The 20,183-nt window shown below is 36.5% G+C and overlaps 1 protein-coding gene across 2 annotated transcripts in view; it reads right to left on the bottom strand.

Annotated features, from left to right (window-relative positions):
- SCFD1 (sec1 family domain containing 1) overlaps positions 1-20,183 on the bottom strand; it is a 112,210-nt gene that overhangs the window by 62,172 nt on the left and 29,855 nt on the right. For both annotated transcript variants that reach the window (XM_055555654.1, XM_055555655.1), the window contains exons 10-13: positions 19,510-19,609; positions 3,842-3,981; positions 848-938; positions 155-228 (exon numbers count right to left, since the gene is read on the bottom strand). In XM_055555654.1, coding sequence (XP_055411629.1) covers positions 155-228; positions 848-938; positions 3,842-3,981; positions 19,510-19,609 — 405 coding nt within the window. The remainder of the gene's footprint in view (positions 1-154; positions 229-847; positions 939-3,841; positions 3,982-19,509; positions 19,610-20,183) is intronic.

The raw sequence follows: 20,183 nt of genomic DNA, 5'->3' as shown, positions 1-20,183 counted from the left end.
GCTTGAATACAGTAAAAATACAATTTAGTTCTTTGGACTTAGCAGTATATGCTATTACTATTCCCTATCATGAAAAATATTTATCGATTTTTTTAATGTCCAATATAAATCATATCAACAGAAAGACTTCAAAGAAGATATACTGCTTACTTACCTAACAGCTGATGTTAGCTTAGCAGTATTGTCAGAAAGCATACTTATGGCTCCTTCATCTTCACCTTCTAGTCCCTGGGAAGGAAAAAGAGGTCCCAGTAACTACTCAGAAATCCCAAGCCAAAGTACTGATTTTCATCAATATATTCCTAGGATCACTGATAAACAGTAGCAAAATTTAGGTCACCCAGAATAATAATTCTTCCCCTCTTAAGGAGCAAGCATCTGCATCTTTGACAGTTATAGAAAAGTTCTAGTCACCACCAATCTAATAAATGGTTGGATGACTAAAAAGGAAGCATCTGGCATTTTCAGATAAAGAAATAGGTCCAGAGACCTGCCACAGGTCACTACATATAGTAATAAATAGAGTTGAAATTTGAAGTGCAATCAAAGTATAGTAAAATGAGCAGCACTGGAACATACATGTCTAAAATAAACTCACACATATTTTTTCAAATCATAAATTTGTATTAGTTTTTTTAAAAATGTTCCCTCTACTCCTCAGAACTTAAGATTTCTTTTAAAAAAAAATCTTTTATGTAACAATCTTTTATGAGAATAATTTTTTTGTGTGTGTCATTAAAGCAATAAAAGGTCTTGAATTTTTATAAAGGAAAAAAGTTAACCTCTTTCTCCTTCCAGATGTCCTCCTGCTTCCCTTATATTTCCAAGAAATCAAACAGAATCTTACCATAATGCTTTTAAGTCGTTTAACCTCATCTTCCTGTGCTCTGTAAGATTCTAGTTCTTGCTGAACTGATTCTGCAACTTCTGGGAATGGACTAAAACAGTTTTCCAGAAGAGGAATTATGAGTATAAGATTAAAAGATTGACTTTTGTGTGAATTTTGAAACATATACAATGAAGATTATTTTAAATGTACTTATTTATATTTGCATATATTTTATATACAACATAGGCAGAAAACATTAGGATAAATCAAAGTACATTTTCTTGTGATATCTATTTGCATTCTAAATACTACTTTAAAATGTGTATCATAATGCTTATATATGTAAACAAATTTAAATTTTATTTCTATTCTTTTCACTAACTGTATCAATTTTTCTTCACCTTTAGCTACTAGAAAAAATAAAAAGATATTTAAGTGACTGAAAAACAAAGGAAGAGAAGCCATGGTACATCAAAGACCAACTAAGTATTACAACCCATAGTGCCAAAGGGTCCATGTAACTACAAACATGTATCAAAAAATATTACATGTAGGTAACTGTGGAAAAAACCTTTCAAATCTGTAAACTTGATATGCAGAACACCACTGGTAAAAACAGAATGTAGGCCAGTTTTGTTGGTCCAATCCCTGATATCTCCGCAGTATGTATAGTTTAGCAGCAATTTCCATAGACTTCAGATACAACTCATCTGCAATCATTTACCAACTCAGGTAGAAACTATCATGCAGTGTTAATCCTGAATGTATGTAGATGAGTATGTGTTGACCATGAAATAGTTCCTAACATAAGTATTTTTCATCTACAGCCTTAGGGGAGGCCAGAAGCTTTCTCTCTTTTAAGGAAGAAATGGTCACTTCTCATCAAGCAATAAAACAAAAACTTTCCCCCATTCCTCCACTCTGATAACACTTCATTAATGATCAGCAAAGAAATGACAAAATCTGAAACGACTGTGAGGAACACAGTCCAGTTTTACATGACAAATGCAGGCCCTAACTGAGGTCCAGAGGAGTCTGTTGGCAAAAGATAGCAGCGAGCAGGTAAAATGTTCCAGCTCATCCTTAAAATTTCTAGTACCTTTAGGTATCCAGGCTGACAATGATCACTGCCTGCATTTACTGAGAGATTACTGTATGCCAAGGGAGTTAAGTGACTTCCCTGTAGTTCAGACAGTAAAGAATCTGCCTGCAATGCAAGAGACCTGAGTTAGACCCCTGGGTTGGGAAGATCCTCTGGAGAAGGGAATGGCTACCCACTCCAGTCTTCTTGCCTGGAAAATCCCATGGACAGAGGAACCTGGCGGGCTACAGTCTGAGGGGTCACAATCAGACAGCACTGAGCGACCACCACCACCACCACCACTACTGCTGTATGCCAAGTACTATGCTAAGAATCTGTTTCTATTGTCTCATTTAATTCTGACCACAGTTTTGTAAGGTAAATACATAGTACTGACAGTTAACACGAGGGACTTTGGAATCTGCCAGAACTGGTTTTTATTCTGCTTTTACCAATGAAAGCTGGATCATTTGGGGCAAGTTACTTCTTTATATTATGTCAATCTTCACAACAACCTTCTGAAATAGGACAATAGGTCGAATTATCATCCCACATTTTCCTGATGAGGAAAATGAAGACCAGAGAGATTTAGGTCACTTGTTTTTAACTCTGAGCTGTCTCCCAGTGTCTGTGCCCATACTACCATCATTGCATGATCTTCAAAGTGAGGGCTATTTCTACCTAACAAAAAATTAAAGTTCATACTAGTCAAAGTTCACGCTCTTAGATTGTTCCTAAACATATGGTCTAAGGAAAATATTCAAAATTTCCATATGTGAATAAAATTGTTTTCATTTAAGCTTTTGTTTGTCTATTAGGGAATGTTAACTTTAAAATACCTTGCATCCTTGATAAATAATGTAAATTCTTGTACTTTACTATTCTAAAAGGAAATGTAGACAATGGGATTTCAAAGAGAAGAAAACCATATAAAATAAGGAAAATTACAACAGTACCCAAAACTGCATTAGTCAGAGAGAGGGAAAGACAGTGACTTTTCACTGAAGACACACTAAAACTATCTGTTATAGCAGTTATGATTTTCCAGTGTTAAAAAAAGAGTGAAAGGTATAAATAAAAAGAAATAAAACATACAAAAAAGCCCAATTATGTTGAACCAAGTCTACATCCTACTTCTCTTTAAACATAAGTAAGACCAAAAAGAAAGCAATATCAAGGACACAGATATATAGAGATGGATAGACAGATGCTACTATATATACCGTAGCAGTTGAAACAGTCCAAATTATAATAAATAACATTGTATTTCCACAATTGTTGATGAGCAACCTTCTTTTTCTCCCAGAGGAATGATTTTTCTGTTTAGAAAGATTCCTCTAGCCATAATACCACTAGATAACTTACACAGCAGTTACTGAGCTATGAAATACCCTCAATTAAGGGATCACAGCAACACATGGGATCTGTATACCTGCCTTCAATAAATCAAATGGCAAATTGCTACAATTTTTTCACCTATTATTCCTAATGTACTTTGAATAAAACTGGTTTTCAGGCTTAAGTATTTTCTTCACAGATAGCTAAAATTGGGTTTGTCCAAAGGCAAGCATGAAACAAAAAGGGTAAATCACACCTTGATGTTTCCCAATTGCTGAAACCAATCTACAGAGGGTCAATGGGGACAGAAATGAAATTTAGAAAGACTATGTATAATATAAAATCTACAAAATCATACGGAATGGACTTATTTTAAAGGGAAGTGGTCCCCACAAAACAAAAACAACGTAAGAACTAGGAAAGTAAGCAATAAAGACACAGCTCCTTAGACTATTTAATTTACAGTTCTTATTCACTGTGTAGATGAACCACTATGACCGGTTTTGATTTTTTTTAATCAAATTCATTAAGTCAGGTAACATTTTTGCATTTTTTTAGAGGTTGAATCTCTTATCAATGTTTTTCTTATTTACCTTCCTTTATGTTTCTGCCAAAATTTATCAACTGGAGTTAAATCATAAGACTTCTTATTTTTTCTCTTTGGTCTAGCACCAGCTGGAGAATTCTCCATTCCTGAAGACTCTTCCAAGTTAACTCTGTTCAAGTGGAAATCCTAGGAAACAGTAATCCTGTTTTAAGTAACAGTTTTCTAAGTTTAAGAACATTTCCTACAACAATAAAAATAACACAGATTATTGCCGCCTTATCTACTATTTCCAAGGACAAAATACAGATTCTGAAATTTAAAAGACCTTCTTCCAATGTTTTACTACATAAAGGTACTTTTAATTGTTTATGTATTTAATTAAGCAGTAGATGCATATGATTACAATTCAAAAAATACAAAAAACCTTGTTAAGGTTCTTGTGTATCCTACCAGTAAAATATTTTTGCATATGTCAGTAAACAAATATCCCTTAAGTTGTAAAGAGTGAGATTATATTATACATACTTAGTACTTCACTTTTCTCAATTAATAATGTATTTAGAGCTCTTCTCTGAATATACACATCTATCTTATTTTTATCATGCCTACATAGTTAGTTGAATATTTGACTCTATTTATTTGACCTGGTCTCTTCATGCTGAATTGTTTCCAACAACAAACATAATCTTAAATGTAATTTTTAAACTCTTACAGGATATTAATAGCCTGATCTGTTATTTGATGAACTGCATTAAAAAAAAAATTACAACAGAAGTTCCAATAATAACAGCATTCCCTTTCACATAAATTCTAAGAGCCAGTCAGACTAATGGTTGCTAAGCTTTTCTGTGTAGACATAATTTTACTTACTTGAGGTTTGATTTTTTTCTCCCCCCTTCTCAAAAAACAAACATACAAAATTAATGAAGTTATCTTTTTAGTTCCTTCATGTAATAGCAATGTTTTATGGTTCAACTCTATTCTGAGGAATAGTGAACTAGAGAAAACATGGACATCAATAAGTGAGTAAATGAATGATAAGCAAGAGAATTCATATGGAGAAATTATCTACCATGACTGTGATAAAATCATCTTAATTCTAAGTTATAAGTGCTTAATGATTAAGCTTCCAGGTCTTAGCAAATTAAATGTAGTCAATACAATTTAATTTCCTCTTGATAGAAAAAGGTCATTAATACTGTGTTTATAGCCTTAGACCATACCTTATAACTTTCATGAATAAATTTGTTATAGTAGCTTACTTCCTAGCCATTTTCCCCATTACATAAAAAACCAGAGTGTGAAGTATGTCGACATCTAACTGCTAGTAAAGTAATAAGTCTATTGACAAAGAAGAGTATACTATATTTCAACTTGTTGGTATTATGCCTTTCCTATAGACTCTTTAAATTATCATAGGATAAACATAACACAATATAACCCTATTTAATTCCTTTTCTCAATCCATATATTAACCTCACCTTTGCACAACAAATCATCCATATAGGAAGAAGCACAATAAATAGATGTTAACAGCTACATCTGAGAAGATCCTTTGTTTTTAAAAGTTATGTAACAAAACAAAGATAATGAAGAAGAGAAACATTTCTGAAGAGCTAAGCTTTATGAACTAGAATTTCTAGTGAAGTACTATTTCCATGGGGACGATACAGTGCACTCAAAATCAAAGTAATCCATTAGCAAAATTAGTGCTCTAAAAAGAGGAAAGCATATTATTACACCAAAGTATTGATGGAATACTTAAAACACAAAATGCTAAAAGAATAAAAGACGTTAAGAGTTTTGAGAAATAATAGTGGCAGAACATTCTCACTGTTTGCAATAATAGCCAGGCAAATTAGGAAAAGTAATTTTAGCTTTGAAAATTGGGAAATCAGAATATTCTGTGCTGTACTCAATCATGTTAAAGAAACTGAACATTTATACACAAATAAAAGACAACAGAATTAGTTTTAACATGGCAGAGTCTAATCTATTTCTACTGATATTCATATTTTCTTGACTTAGAAGACTGGACAATGGTATGCCAAATCAGCAGACAGAAATAAATCTCATTGGGGAAAAAAAAAAAAACAAAGAAATTCCACTGGGAAATGCTAAAAACACAGATAAGTATTTGGTGGTCTTCTTTTTCTTTCACAAGCTAAAGCAGTCCAAAAGAAATAGAGCCAATATTAAAAAATTACATTTGGGTAATATATGTAACACCTATTTATGCAGAGCTGAGAATTATATCCATATGAGAAAAAAAGCCAAGCAAAGTAAAAGTAACTTTTATTTTGGCAAGGAATCAAGTCTCTAGATCTATCAGTTTATAGGAAATATTGGAGAAAAGAGAAATAAAGTCAAATTTTACCCCACAAAGAGACAATCAGCCAAATGCAGAAATGTCATGAAGCTTAAGAAAATGAGTTGGGGGGCGGTCCTAAGATGGTGGGGGAAAAGGACGAGGAAACCACTTTCTCCCGCACAAATTCATCAAAAGAACATTTGAATGCTGAGCAAATTCCACAAAACAACTTCTGAATGCTGGCAGAGGACATCAGGCACCAAGAAAGGCAGCCCATTGTCTTTGAAAGGAGATGGAGAAGTCCTGAGGGTACTGTAAGAATAAGACTGAAAACCAGAGGCAGGAGGCTTAAGTCCAAAACCTATGAACACCAGAGAACTCCTGACTCCAGGGAACATTAATCGATAGGAGCTCATCAAAAGCCTCCAAACCTACACTGAAACCAAGCACCACCCAAGGGCCAACCAGTTCCAGAGCAAGACATACCACGCAAATTCTCCAGCGACACAGGAACATAGCCCTGAGCTTCAATATACAGGCTGCCCAAAGTCACACCAAACCCATAGACATTTCAAAACTCACTACTGGACACTTCATTGCACTCCAGAGAGAAGAAATCCAGCTCCACCCACCAGAACACCGACACAAGCTTCCCTAACCAGGAAACCCTGACAAGCCACCCATCCAACCCCACCCACAGCGAGGAACCTCCACAATAAAGAGGAACCGCAAACTGCCAGAATATGGAAAGGCCACCCCAAACACAGCAATATAAACAAAATGAAAAGGCAGAGAAATACTCAGCAGGTAAAGGAACAGAATAAATGCCCACCAAACCAAACAAAAGAGGAAGAGATAGGAAATCTACCTGATAAAGAATTCCGAATAATGATAGTGAAAATGATCCAAAATCTTGAAAACAAAATGGAGTTACAGATAAATAGCCTGGAGACAAGGATCAAGAAGATGCAAGAAAGGTTTAACAAGGACCTAGAAGAAATAAAAAAGAGTCAATATATAATGAATAATACAATAAATGAGATCAAAAACACTCTGGAGGGAACCACCAGCAGAATAATGGAGGCAGAAGATACAATAAGTGAGGTAGAAGATAGAATGGTAGAAATAAATGAAGCAGAAAGGAAAAAAGAAAAAGAATTAAAAGAAATGAGGACAACCTCAGAGACCTCTGGGACAATGTTAAACACCCCAACATTCGGATCATAAGAGTCCCAAAGAAGAAGACAAAAAGAAAGACCATGAGAAAATACTTGAGGAGATAATAGTTGAAAACTTCCCTAAAATGGGGAAGGAAATTGTCACCCAAGTCCAAGAAACCCATAGTCCCAAACAGGATAAACCCAAGGCAAAACACCCCAAGACACATATCAAACACAAAGATCAAACACAAAGAACAAATATTAAAAGCAGCAAGGGAAAAACAACAAATAACATACAAGGGGACTCCCATAAGGATAACAGCTGATCTTTCAATAGAAACTCTTCAGGCCAGAAGGGAATGGCAAGACATACTTAAAGTGATGAAAGAAAATAACCTACAGCCCAGATTACTGTATCCAGCAAGGATCTCATTAAAATATGAAGGAGAAATGAAAAGCTTTACAGACAAGCAAAAGCTGAGAGAATTCAGCACCACCAAACCAGCTCTCCAACAAATGCTAAAGGATCTTCTCTAGACAGGAAACACAGAAAGGGTGTATAAACTCGAACCCAAAACAACAAAGTAAATGGCAACAGGATCATACTTATCAATAATTACCTTAAATGTAAATGGGCTGAATGCCCCAACCAAAAGACAATGACTGGCTGAATGGATACAAAAATAAGACCCCTATATATGTTGTCTACAAGAGACCCACCTCAAAACAAGGGACGCATACAGACTGAAAGTGAAGGGCTGGAAAAAGATATTCCAGCAAATAGAGACCAAAAGAAAGCAGGAGTAGCAATACTCATATCAGATAAAATAGACTTTAAAATAAAGGCTGTGGAAAGAGACAAAGAAGGACACTACATAGTGATCAAAGGATCAATCCAAGAAGAAGATACAACAATTATAAATATATATGCACCCAACATAGGAGCACCACAATATGTAAGACAAATGCTAACAAGTATGAAAGGGGAAATTAACAATAATACAATAATAGTGGGAGACTTTAACACCCCACTCACACCTATGGATAGATCAACTAAGCAGAAAATTAACAAGGAAACACAAACTGTAAATGATACAGTAGACCAGTTAGATCTAATTGATATCTATAGGACATTTCACCCCAAAACAATGAATTTCACCTTTTTCTCAAGTGCACATGGTACCTTCTCCAGGACAGATCACATCCTGGGCCATAAATCTAACCTTGGTAAATTCAAAAAAATTGAAATCATTCCAAGCATCTTTTCTGACCACAATGCAGTAAGATTAGATCTCAATTACAGGAGAAAAACTATTAAAAATTCCAACATATGGAGGGTGAACAACACGCTGCTGAATAACCAACAAATCACAGAAGAAATCAAAAAAGAAATAAGAACATGCATAGAAACGAATGAAAATGAAAACACAACAACCCAAAACCTATGGGACACTGTAAAAGCAGCGCTGAGGGGAAGGTTCATAGCAATAGTCTTACCTTAAAGTTAAATAAATAACCTAACTCTACACCTAAAGCAACTAGAAAAGGAAGAAATGAAGAACTCCAGGGTTAGTAGAAGGAAAGAAATCTTAAAAATTAGGGCAGAAATAAATGCAAAAGAAACAAAACAGACCATAGCAAAAATCAAGAAAGCCAAAAGCTGGTTCTTTGAGAAGATAAATAAAACTGACAAACCATTAGCCAGACTCATCAAGAAAAAAAGGGACAAGAATCAAATCAACAAAATTAGAAATGAAAATGGAGAGATCACAACAGACAACACACAAATACAAAAGATCATAAGAGACTACTATCAGCAACTATATAATAACAATAAAATGGACAACCTGGAAGAAATGGACAAATTCTTAGAAAAGTACAACTTTTCAAAATGGAACCAGGGAGAAATAGAAAATCTTAACAGACCCTTCACAAACACAGAAATCAAAACTGTAATCAGAAATCTTCCAGCAAACAAAAGACGAGGACCAGACGGCTTCACAGCTGAATTTTACCAAAAATTTAGAGAAGAGCTAACACCTATCCTACTCAAACTCTTCCAGAAAACTGCAGAGGAAGGTAAACTTCCAAACTCATCCTATGAGGCCACTATCACCCTAACACCAAAACCAGACAAAGATGCCACAATAAAAGAAAACTACAGGCCAGTATCAGTGATGAACATAGATGCAAAAACCCTTAACAAAATTCTAGCAAACAGAATCCACCTACGTATTAAAAAGATCATACATCATGACCAAATGGGCTTTATCCCAGGTATGCAAGGATTCTTCAATATCTGCAAATCAATCAACATAATACACCACATTAACAAATTGAAAGATAAAAACCATATGATTATCTCAATAGCTGCAGAGAAAGCCTTTGACAAAATTCAACAACCATTTATGATAAAAACCCTCCAGAAAGCAGGAATAGAAGGAACATACCTCAACATAATAAAAGCTATATATGACAAACCCACAGCAAACATTATCCTCAATGGTGAAAAACTGAAAGCATTTCCCCTAAAGTCAGGAACAAGACAAGGGTGCCCACTCTCACCACTACTACTCAACACAATTTTGGAAGTTTTGGCCACAGCAATCAGAGAAAAAAAACAAATAAAAGGAATCCAGATTGGAAAAGAAGTAAAACTCTCACTGTTTGCAGATGACATGATCCTCTACATAGAAAACCCTAAAGACTCCACCAGAAAATTACTAAAGCTAATCAATGAATATAGTAAAGTTGCAGGATATAAAATCAACACACAGAAATCCCTTGCATTCCTATACACTAACAATGAGAAAACAGAAAGAGAAATTAAGGAAACAATTTCATTCACCATTGCAACAAAAACAATAAAATACTTAGGATATATCTACCTACAGAAACAAAAGACCTATATATAGAAAACTATAAAACACTGGTGAAAGAAATCAAAGAGGACACAAATAGATGGAGAAATATACCATGTTCATGGATTAGAAGAATCAATATAGTGAAAATGAGTATACTACCCAAAGCAATCTATAGATTCAATGCAATCCCTATCAAGCTACCAACGGTGTTTCTCACAGAACTAGAACAAATAATTTCACAATCTGTATGGAAATACAAAAAACCTCGAATAGCCAAAGCAATCTTGAGAAAGAAGAATGGAACTGGAGGAATCAACCTCCCTGACTACTGTGGCTTTGTAGTGTCTACTACAAAGCCACAGTCATCAAGACAGTATGGTACTGGCACAAAGACAGAAATATAGATCAATGGAACAAAATAGAAAGCCCAGAGATAAATCCACGCACCTATGGACACCTTATCTTTGACAAAGGAGGCAAGGATATACAGTGGAGAAAAGACAATCTCTTTAACAAGTGGTGCTGGGAGAACTGGTCAACCACCTGTAAAGAATGAAACTAGAACACCTTCTAACACCATACACAAAAATAAACTCAAAATGTATTAAAGATCTAAACGTAAGACCAGAAACTAAAACTCCTAGAAGAGAACATAGGCAAAACACTCTCTGACATAAATCACAGCAGGATCCTCTATGACCCAACTCCCAGAATAATGGAAATAAATGCAAAAATAAACAAATGGGACCTAATTAAACTTAAAAGCTTTTGCACAACAAAGCAAACTATAACCAAGGTGAAAAGACAGCCTTCAGAATGGGAGAAAATAATAGCAAATGAAGCAACTGACAAACAACTAATCTCAAAAATATATAAGCAACTCCTGCAGCTCAATTCCAGAAAAATAAGCGACTCAATCAAAAAACGGGCCAAAGAACTAAATAGAAAGAACTAAATAGACATTTCTCCAAAGAAGACATACAGATGGCTAACAAACACATGAAAAGATGCTCAACGTCTCTCATTATCAGAGAAATGCAAATCAAAACCACTATGAGGTACCATTTCCCACCAGTCAGAATGGCTGCTATCCAAAAGTCTACAAGCAATAAATGCTGGAGAGGGTGTGGGGAAAAGGGAACCCTCTTAACACTGTTGGTGGGAATGCAAACTAGTATAGCCACTATACAGAACAGTGTGGAGATTCCTTAAAAAACTGGAAATAGAACTGCCATATGACTCAGCAATCCCACTACTGGGAATACACACCGAGGAAACCAGAACTGAAAGAGACACGTGTACCCCAGTGTTCATCGCAGCACTGTTTATAATAGCCAGGACATGAAAGCAACCTAGATGCCCATCAGCAAATGGATAAGAAAGCTGTGGTACATATACACAATGGAATATTACTCAGCCATTAAAAAGAATACATTTGAATCAGTTCTAATGAGGTGGATGAAACTGGAGCCTATTATACAGAGTGAAGTAAGCCAGAAAGAAAAACACCAATACAGTATATATATGGAATTTAGAAAGAAAGTAATGATAACCCGTTGTGGGAGAGGCCGAGGGTGGGATGATTTGGGAAAATGGCATTGAAACATGTATATTATCATATGTGAAACAAATCACCAGTCCAGGTTTAATGCATGAGACAGGGTGCTTGGGGCTGGTGCACTGGGATGACCCAGAGGGATGGTACGGGGAGGGAGGTGGGAGGGGGGTTCAGGATGGGGAACATGTATATACCCATGGCGGATTCATGTCAATATATGGCAAAACCACTACAATATTGTAAAGTAATTAGCATCCAATTAAAATAAATACATTTATATTAAAAGAAGGAAATGAGTGGTTGTAAAATGTTTTTTAATACCCTTTTATTATATATTAACTTGGAAATGACTTCCTTTTCTTGAGTGGTACGAACAAAATGAACTTTATTAAAGTCCTTATGTATATTAGTATAAATTCTGATCTAATGAGTCAGTAGTGGAGGGCCAAAGGTTCAAAAAAAGGGCACCCAAGATTTGATGAAAAACAAAGATCAACTAAAGGACAAGACACTGTGATGAAATAATGTCCATTACATTTGCTTAAAACTACTCACTGCAGTTCAACAATCAAAACCATAGCCACTGCAACCAAGACATAATAAAAAGGAATCATGACTTTCTAATTACTAATTTTGCTTCTTATATCCTGATAAAGGAAAGGCGCACTGCCAAGTTTTTCATCAGAAGAGTGTCTTTCCCATATTAAATGACAACGATTATCTTCTGATACACAGAGAAGCTGCATGAATTTTCATAGTAGTTTCCAGGGTCCAATATATAAATATTACCAATGTTCTGGATTTTCAGGCAAAAATATTTAATATAAAAAGCAAGTTCCATTTTCAAGTTAAACTTGAAATTCTCATCTAGAACTCTTGCTCCATCTTGTGGAGGTAGAGAGTTTAACTATTAAGGAGTTTAAAAGCTTGGAGAAAACTTCATAAGCTGTGGTTTTTAACAATCATCAACAGCAACAATAACAAAAAACTTTGGTTACAATTGGCTATGCTATCTCAGTTGTAGTTTTTTCATATCTACAAAATGTATTAAAATTAACAAACAGGATTAAGTCAATGTAAGTTGTACAGGTTATTATAAACAATTTTTTTCAAAGAGTATTTTCATAAGACCATTTGTGTTACTGAGAAAAGACGCCTTAAAGAGTAATATGGACTCTGAGAACCTAGCCTCAGAAAGAAAGTTAACTAGAGATGTGCACTTCTCTATTATTTATAACACAAAATAAGAATACCAATAACTCAAATATCTGCAGGAATACATTCTATTGGAATGGGCTGCATGGAGGTTATTTACAACCCATCTATTCTAACCTCCACGTAGGCAGGGATCATGCCCGCTTGGTTTTCCTTAAGTCCCAGTGACCAGCACAGTGTCTGGTACAGAGGAGGCACATAGTATTTGTTGAATTGAATTCCTTGGAAATACATGGATTCCAACTTTTTATTCTGTGAAGATCAGAACAAAGCCCCCAAGTCCCTATCATATACTTCTACCATCCTGTATTTTTAAAATATATTTTAACCTCAAAGAGTAGAAAATAAAAATTATTAACAGTATATTCTATCTCATAAGGATTACAAGGATAATAAAATGTAAAGCATTAAAACAAACTAGTATAAAGATCAGTCAGAAAAACTCATTTCATATTCCTTATTATTCGCATTTCACTCTGGAACAGCAAAAAAATCTCAAAACCAGTATAAGCCTTGCCTAGTTTGGGGGAATGTCTGCTGTAACTTGTGTTTCTGAAGTTCTCTACTGACAGTGGGGACTCAGCTTATTCCTTTATATTGCAATTACCTCTACATACATTTTATTTCCTTCACTCAGAGCAGCACATACTTTCATTTCCTCCAGGAACGCTTCAAGTTCGGGTATTAGAAAGGATCCCAGTATCTCGATGCTCTATACAGCCTCCACATACCAGTGGCAAGAGTGAATATGTGACCTCTGAACTATATGCTCTAAGACCCTTGCTCCCACCCAACAGTCAGGGTCCCACCAATTAAAGCTAATTTGAGACTATCAAAACTACCTCATCATGTCCATCAATCCTTTGGGTCTTTATATTATCCCCTTTCAGATCCCATCTCTCATTCTTACTGGATTCCTGAAACCATTCTGTCTAACCTCTAGAACTTATACTCAGTCATCAGCAAAGTCTCCTATTCTGAACATATATTCTCAACCTCCATTGTACTTTCTTGCTCTAGTTGAACTACAACTGGCAATCCCCTGTAGCCTTCTCAGATAGCAATCACCTTTTTTACTTGTCACACATCTCATACTACTGGACTCAGGATCGGGCTGGGTGTCTTCTTTGTTACTCCCAGACTCTTCCCGTGTCCTCTTCCCTAAAACAACTCCAGCTCTGAAGCCCCCATCATCAGCCTGTAACAATAGTTCTTAAGAAACAATTCTGCCCTTCTTTGGCCTCTGGGTATATGTGACAATGGTTGTCAGAACTAAGGGCTGCTATTGGTATCTAGAGGGTAGAGGTCAAAGATGCTGCTAACCATCCTACAAAGCATATGAAAGCCCCCTACAACAAAGAATTATCAGGCCCCAAATGTCAATAAATGTCAACGCTGGGAAATCCTGGTCTGTAGTTCTGGTCATTAATGCCTCCTTCAGACCTACAGGACACTCTTATCTCTACAATCAACTTTTCTATCATTGACCAATGGAGAATACATAAATATGATGTACTTCTCATTTAAAAATCTTTCTGGGGGGCTCTCCTGATGACTCATTGGTAAAGAATACTCCTGCTAATGCAGGAAACACAAGTTCAATCTCGGGTCTGGGAAGACCCCAAATGCCATGGAGCAACTATGCCGGTGCACCACAACTGTTGAGCCTCTGCTCTGGAGGAGGAACAGCAACTACTGAGCCCTTGAGCCACAACTCCTGATGCCCGCATGCCTCAGAGCCCATGCCCAGCAACAAGAGGCCCATGCACCACAACTAGAGAGTAGCCCCTACTTGTCAAAACTAAAGAAAACATGCAGCAATGAAGACCTAGCACAGCCAAAATACATGAATAAATAACATCATTAAAATCCTATTCACCACTCCCATCTCTAGATGTTGAAAAGCCTCAGAGATCAGTTCTTAGACCTCTTCTCTCGTCTATCTATAGTCATTCCCTTGGTGATCCCATCTTACCTCTTGGTTTTAAATGCCACTTGTATATGAACTACTTCTAAATTTATTTCTCTAGACGTTTCTCCTTAACTTCAGACTCCTATACTGAAGTATAGCTAATATCAACTACCTACCTACCTAATGATATTAGCTATACTTCAGTATTTAAATAAGCACCTCACAATTAATATGTCCAAAACTCAACCTCTGATCTTCCCCCCAAAACTGCTTCTTCCACATCTTTCCCATCTCAATAGTGTTCATTCACAACGACCAAAACTTTGGCATCATCTTTGGCTCTTCTCTCTTCCATCTCACACACAATTCATCAATCAATTCTATTACTCTACATTTAATAGTGATCAATGAAAAGAAATAGAGGAAAACAATACAATGGGAAAGTCTAGAGATCACTTCAAGAAAATTAGAGATACCAAGGGGTAACATTTCATGGAAAGATGGGCATAATAAAGGACAGAAATGTATGGACCTAACAGAAGCAGAAGTTATTAAGAAGAGGTGGCAAGAATACACAGAAGAACCATACAAAAAAGATCTTTATGACCCAGATAATCACAATGGTGTGATCACCAACCTAAAGCCAGACATCCTGGAATGCGAAGCCAAGTGGGCCTTAGGAAGCATCACTATGAACAAAGCTAGTGGAGATGATGGAATGGAATTCCAGTTGAGCTCTTTCAAATCCTAAAAGATGATGCTGTGAAAGTGCTACACTCAATATGCCAGCAAATTTGGAAAACTCAGCAGTGGCCACAGAACTGGAAAAGGTCAGTTTTCATTCCAATCCCAAAGAAAGGCAATGCCAAAGAATGCTCAAACTACCGCACAATTGCACTAATCTCACACACTAGCAAAGTAATGCTCAAAATTCTCCAAGCCAGGCTTCAACAAGTACATGAATGGAGAACTTCCAGATGTTCAAGCTGGATTTAGAAAAGGCAGAGGAACCAGAGATCAAATGGCCAACATTCAGTGGATCATCAAAAAACCAAGAGAGTTCCAGTAAAGTATCTACTTCTGCTTTACTGAGTATGCCGAAGTTTTTGACTGTGTAGATCACAATAAACTGTGGAAAATTCTGAAAGAGATGGGAATACCAGACCACCTGACCTGCCTCTTGAGAAATTTATATGCAGGTCAGGAAGCAACAGTTAGAACTGAACATGGAACAACAGACTGGTTCCAAATAGGAAAAGGAGTATGTCAAGGCTGTATATTGTCACCCTGCTTATTGAACTTCTATGCAGAGTACATCATGAGAAACGCTGGGCTGGAAGAAGCACAAGCTGGAACCAAGATTGCTGGGAGAAATATCAATAACCTCAGATATGCAGATGACACCACTCTCATGGCAGAAAGCAAAGAAGAACTAAAGAGCCTCTTAATCAAAGTTAAAGAGGAGAGTGAAAAAGTTGGCTTGAAACTCAACATTCAGAAAACTAAGATCATGGCATCCGGTCCCATTACTTCATAGCAAATAGATGAGGAAACAGTGGAAACAGTGTCAGACTTTATCTTTTTGAGCTCCAAAATCACCGCAGATGGTGATTGCAGCCATGAAATTAAAAGACACTTGCTCTTTGGAAGAAAAGTTATAACCAACCTAGACAGCATATTAAAAAGCAGAAACATTACTTTGCCAACAAAGGTCCATCTACTCAAAGCTATGGTTTCTCCAGTACTCATGTATGGATGTGAGAGTTGGACTATAAAGAAAGCTGAGCACTGAAGAATTGATGCTTTTGAATTGTTGTGTTGGAGAAGACTCTTGGAGAGTCTCCTGGACTGCAAGGAGATCCAATCAGTCCATCCTAAAGGAAATGAGTCCTGAATATTCACTGGAAGAACTGATGCTGAAGTTGAAACTTCAATACTTTGGCCACCTGATGTGAAGAACTGACTCATTTGAAAAGACCCTGATGCTGGGAAAGATTGAAGGCAGGAGGAGAAGGGGATGACTGAGAATGAAATGGTTGGATGGCATCACCGACTCATTGGACATGAGTTTGAGTAAACTCCGGGAGTTGGCGATGGACAGGGAGGCCTGGCATGCTGCAGACCATGGGGTCACAGAGTTGGACATGACTGAGCAACTGGACTGAACGGAACAGACTATCACAACCATCACCACTTCCATCCTGCTGTATACCTCTACCATCTCTCTCTTTTTTTTTGGTAGACATGCATACTTATTTATTAATCCGTTTTCTATTCAAAGGGAGAGAGATATGCAACCTCTCCAGAATGTTTTTTGTCTTGATGCTTTATATTATCTACCATCTCTTAAGATAACTGCAACTCTGAACTGATCTTCTTGACCCTTTCTATGGCCCCAAGGAGTCTTTCAATATATTAGGTTGGCCAAAAAGTCTCTTCTGGTCTTCCCACTACACTGTATGGAAAATAGTAGTTAGGATAGGATGATACCCTCAAAATGTGTATCAGATGTCACTCCTTTACTCAAAACTGCACCTGGCTCTCCACTTCCCTCAAATCAATATCCTGGACTTCCCTGGTGTTCCAGTGCTTAAGAATCCACCTGCCAATGTAGGGGACATAGGTTGTCAAGGAAGATCCCACATGCCATGGGCCAACTAGGTCCCATGTGCCAGAACTACTGAGTCCAGGTGCTGCAACAACTGAAGCGCGCATGCCCTAGAGCCCATGCTCCGCAACAAGAGAAGCCACCACAATGAGAAGCCTGCACACTGCTGGCTCCCCACTCGCCGCAACTGGAGAAAGCTCACATGCGGCAACACAGACCCAGTGAAGAAAAAAAGACAATATTAAAAAAAAAAATCAATATCCTTACAGTGGCCTTTATGCTACACTGCACCCTGTGTTTCGTTTTACTCCATCTCCTGCTACTTTCCCCTGCCTCTCTTGCTCTGGCCACTTTGGCTGCCTTGCCATGTTTTAAAGATATCAGGCATCCTTCTGCCTAGAATGCGAGTAACCATCCCATACAGTTACATAAAGTTAGTATTTTCTCTCCTTTAGATCGTCCCTCAAATGTCTCTTTTTCAGTGCGGTCTTCCCTATTTTAAAACTGCACACCTGTTCACCATTACCTACTTTACTTTTCTGCAGATTACTTTTCACCTTATGAAATATTACATATTTTGTTTATTTATTGCTTGTCTCTCCTACAAGAAAGAATGCTACAAGAAGAAAGGAATATTTTCACTTGCTTTACTGCTAAAACAAGGGTCTAGAATGCTCTGTCAAAGAGTAGGTACTGCAATAGTAGTTCTTGAGCCTCTTATTGATTCATGAGAATTAGTTTCCATGTTCTGCTACTCAGAGTTGAATTCAGCATCCCTTTGATTCTTCCCATTTTCTCTACTGAATCAGAGCTGACCATTATCATTAACACTTATCCTAGAGTCCAGAATGGCAAAGGACTCTAGGATATAGAAGTGCACAGAAGTGCCAGTTTCCATCAGTAATCTTAACATCTCTTACAGATAGAGTCTGTGTTTTAAAGAAATAAACCATTAAACCAAAACCATATCTTCCATGTCTTTCATTTCCTTTCTATATGACCTTTCAGGCAACATTTGCAATAATGACACAATTTAATACCGTACTCCCTAGAAGCCTGGGCTAGAATTCAGTAAATTAGAGAGTGCTGATCTTGGCAGAGTCAATAATTTGGGTTCAAACTCTTTAACTTCTGTGTCTCAATTTTTCTGTCTTACAAACGGGGACAATTCTGGCCCTTTTATATAGTGTGTTATACAGAAATTACTTGTGTACATCTTTTCTTTACATTGCCTTTGAGACTAGGGCTGTTTTTACTTATCTGTGTATATCACATGCTGTTTATAATATTTAGTAGATGAATATATACATGTATAAATACAGATTTTAGTTTCAAGCATGAAATTACCTATGTGGAATTACTTCAGAAAACATACAATGTAATATAAAAAATACTATTTATTTTTATCATAAAATGAGGCTTAACAGATTCCCAGGGAAAAAGGAAAAACAAACAAACAAACAGGTTTTCTCCCCAGGGAGAACAAATTTATTTACTTACTCATTATGAAAAATTTTAAAAAAGTCCAGCCACTCATCTTCCTCCATTCTTTCTTCCCCCATCATTTCAATAATACCACTGACTTATCTTGTAATATAAAGACTATAAATTTGGAACTTTAAACCTCAAGGTTTCACTATTCTCCAGCCTCTACATCCAGTGATTCCAAATTCCATTCCTTTTTTTGTTTCTATTTCTTGGCTGCATCATTCTCATCTGTGTTTCTGTAGTTGTGATGTTAATTTTGGAGAAGGCAATGGCACCCCACTCCAGTACTCTTGCCTGGAAAATCCCATGGACAGAGTGGCCTGGTAGGCTGCAGTCCATGGGGTCGCGAAGAGTCGGACACGACTGAGCGACTTCACTTTCACTTTCACACATTGGAGAAGGAAATGGCAACCCACTCCAGTGTTCTTGCCTGGAGAATCCCAGGGACGGGGGAGCCTGGTAGGTTGCCATCTATGGGGTGCACAGAGTTGGACATGACTGAAGCGACTTAGCAGCAGCAGCAGATGTTAATTTTAAGTTAAGGAGACCACTGAATGTTACTACATGTTAGCAGAAAATGGTATATTTAGTCTCTTACCAGTACATCATGCACCAACGCTTGATATGTCCAAGTATGGTGTAAAGGAGTTGCCAAATCTATGTTTCTGTCAATAAGGACTAATAAGGGCCTTTGGAAGCTGTAAATATATTAAAAAAATTATGTAACTATTGATACCAGTGTATACATCTAAATTCTTCTAATGCTTTCAGTGTACTGTCATTTTGATATAAACAATAAGTATGTTAACATTGATATTCCATAATACTTTTCTTTCTAAAAAGTTTTCAAGTACAAACAAGAAGTGCTTTGGACTATCCTAGAGCCTGTGTATGATATAGGTTATGTCTTAGTCAACTTTCTTAAAGGAAAAAAATATATACAAATGCTTCTACAGAATAATTTTATAGTTATCAAAGAAAGAATAAGTTGCTTCTACTCAGATTTATATTTTACATTTTTTGAGGAAAAAAATGAAAACCCTTTGTCAACTTCAGGAAAAACAATTACAGACAGTAGGATCTTACAAATTCATACAAATGTTCAACAGTTTCATAAATTACAAATTCCATTTTTTTTTTCCTGTAAACACAAATTCAAAAAAGCAGACTCAAGAGAAAAGCCTCACAAAAACCCTATCCCACTACATGAAACTAAAACTATGCAACAACAGTAACTAATTATATAATTATTCACTTACCATACACTTCAAG

This window comes from Bubalus kerabau, chromosome 19 (assembly GCF_029407905.1).
Source record: "Bubalus kerabau isolate K-KA32 ecotype Philippines breed swamp buffalo chromosome 19, PCC_UOA_SB_1v2, whole genome shotgun sequence".
Classification (NCBI taxonomy): Eukaryota; Metazoa; Chordata; class Mammalia; order Artiodactyla; family Bovidae; genus Bubalus; species Bubalus kerabau.
This window is presented reverse-complemented; position numbering and strand designations above follow the sequence as displayed.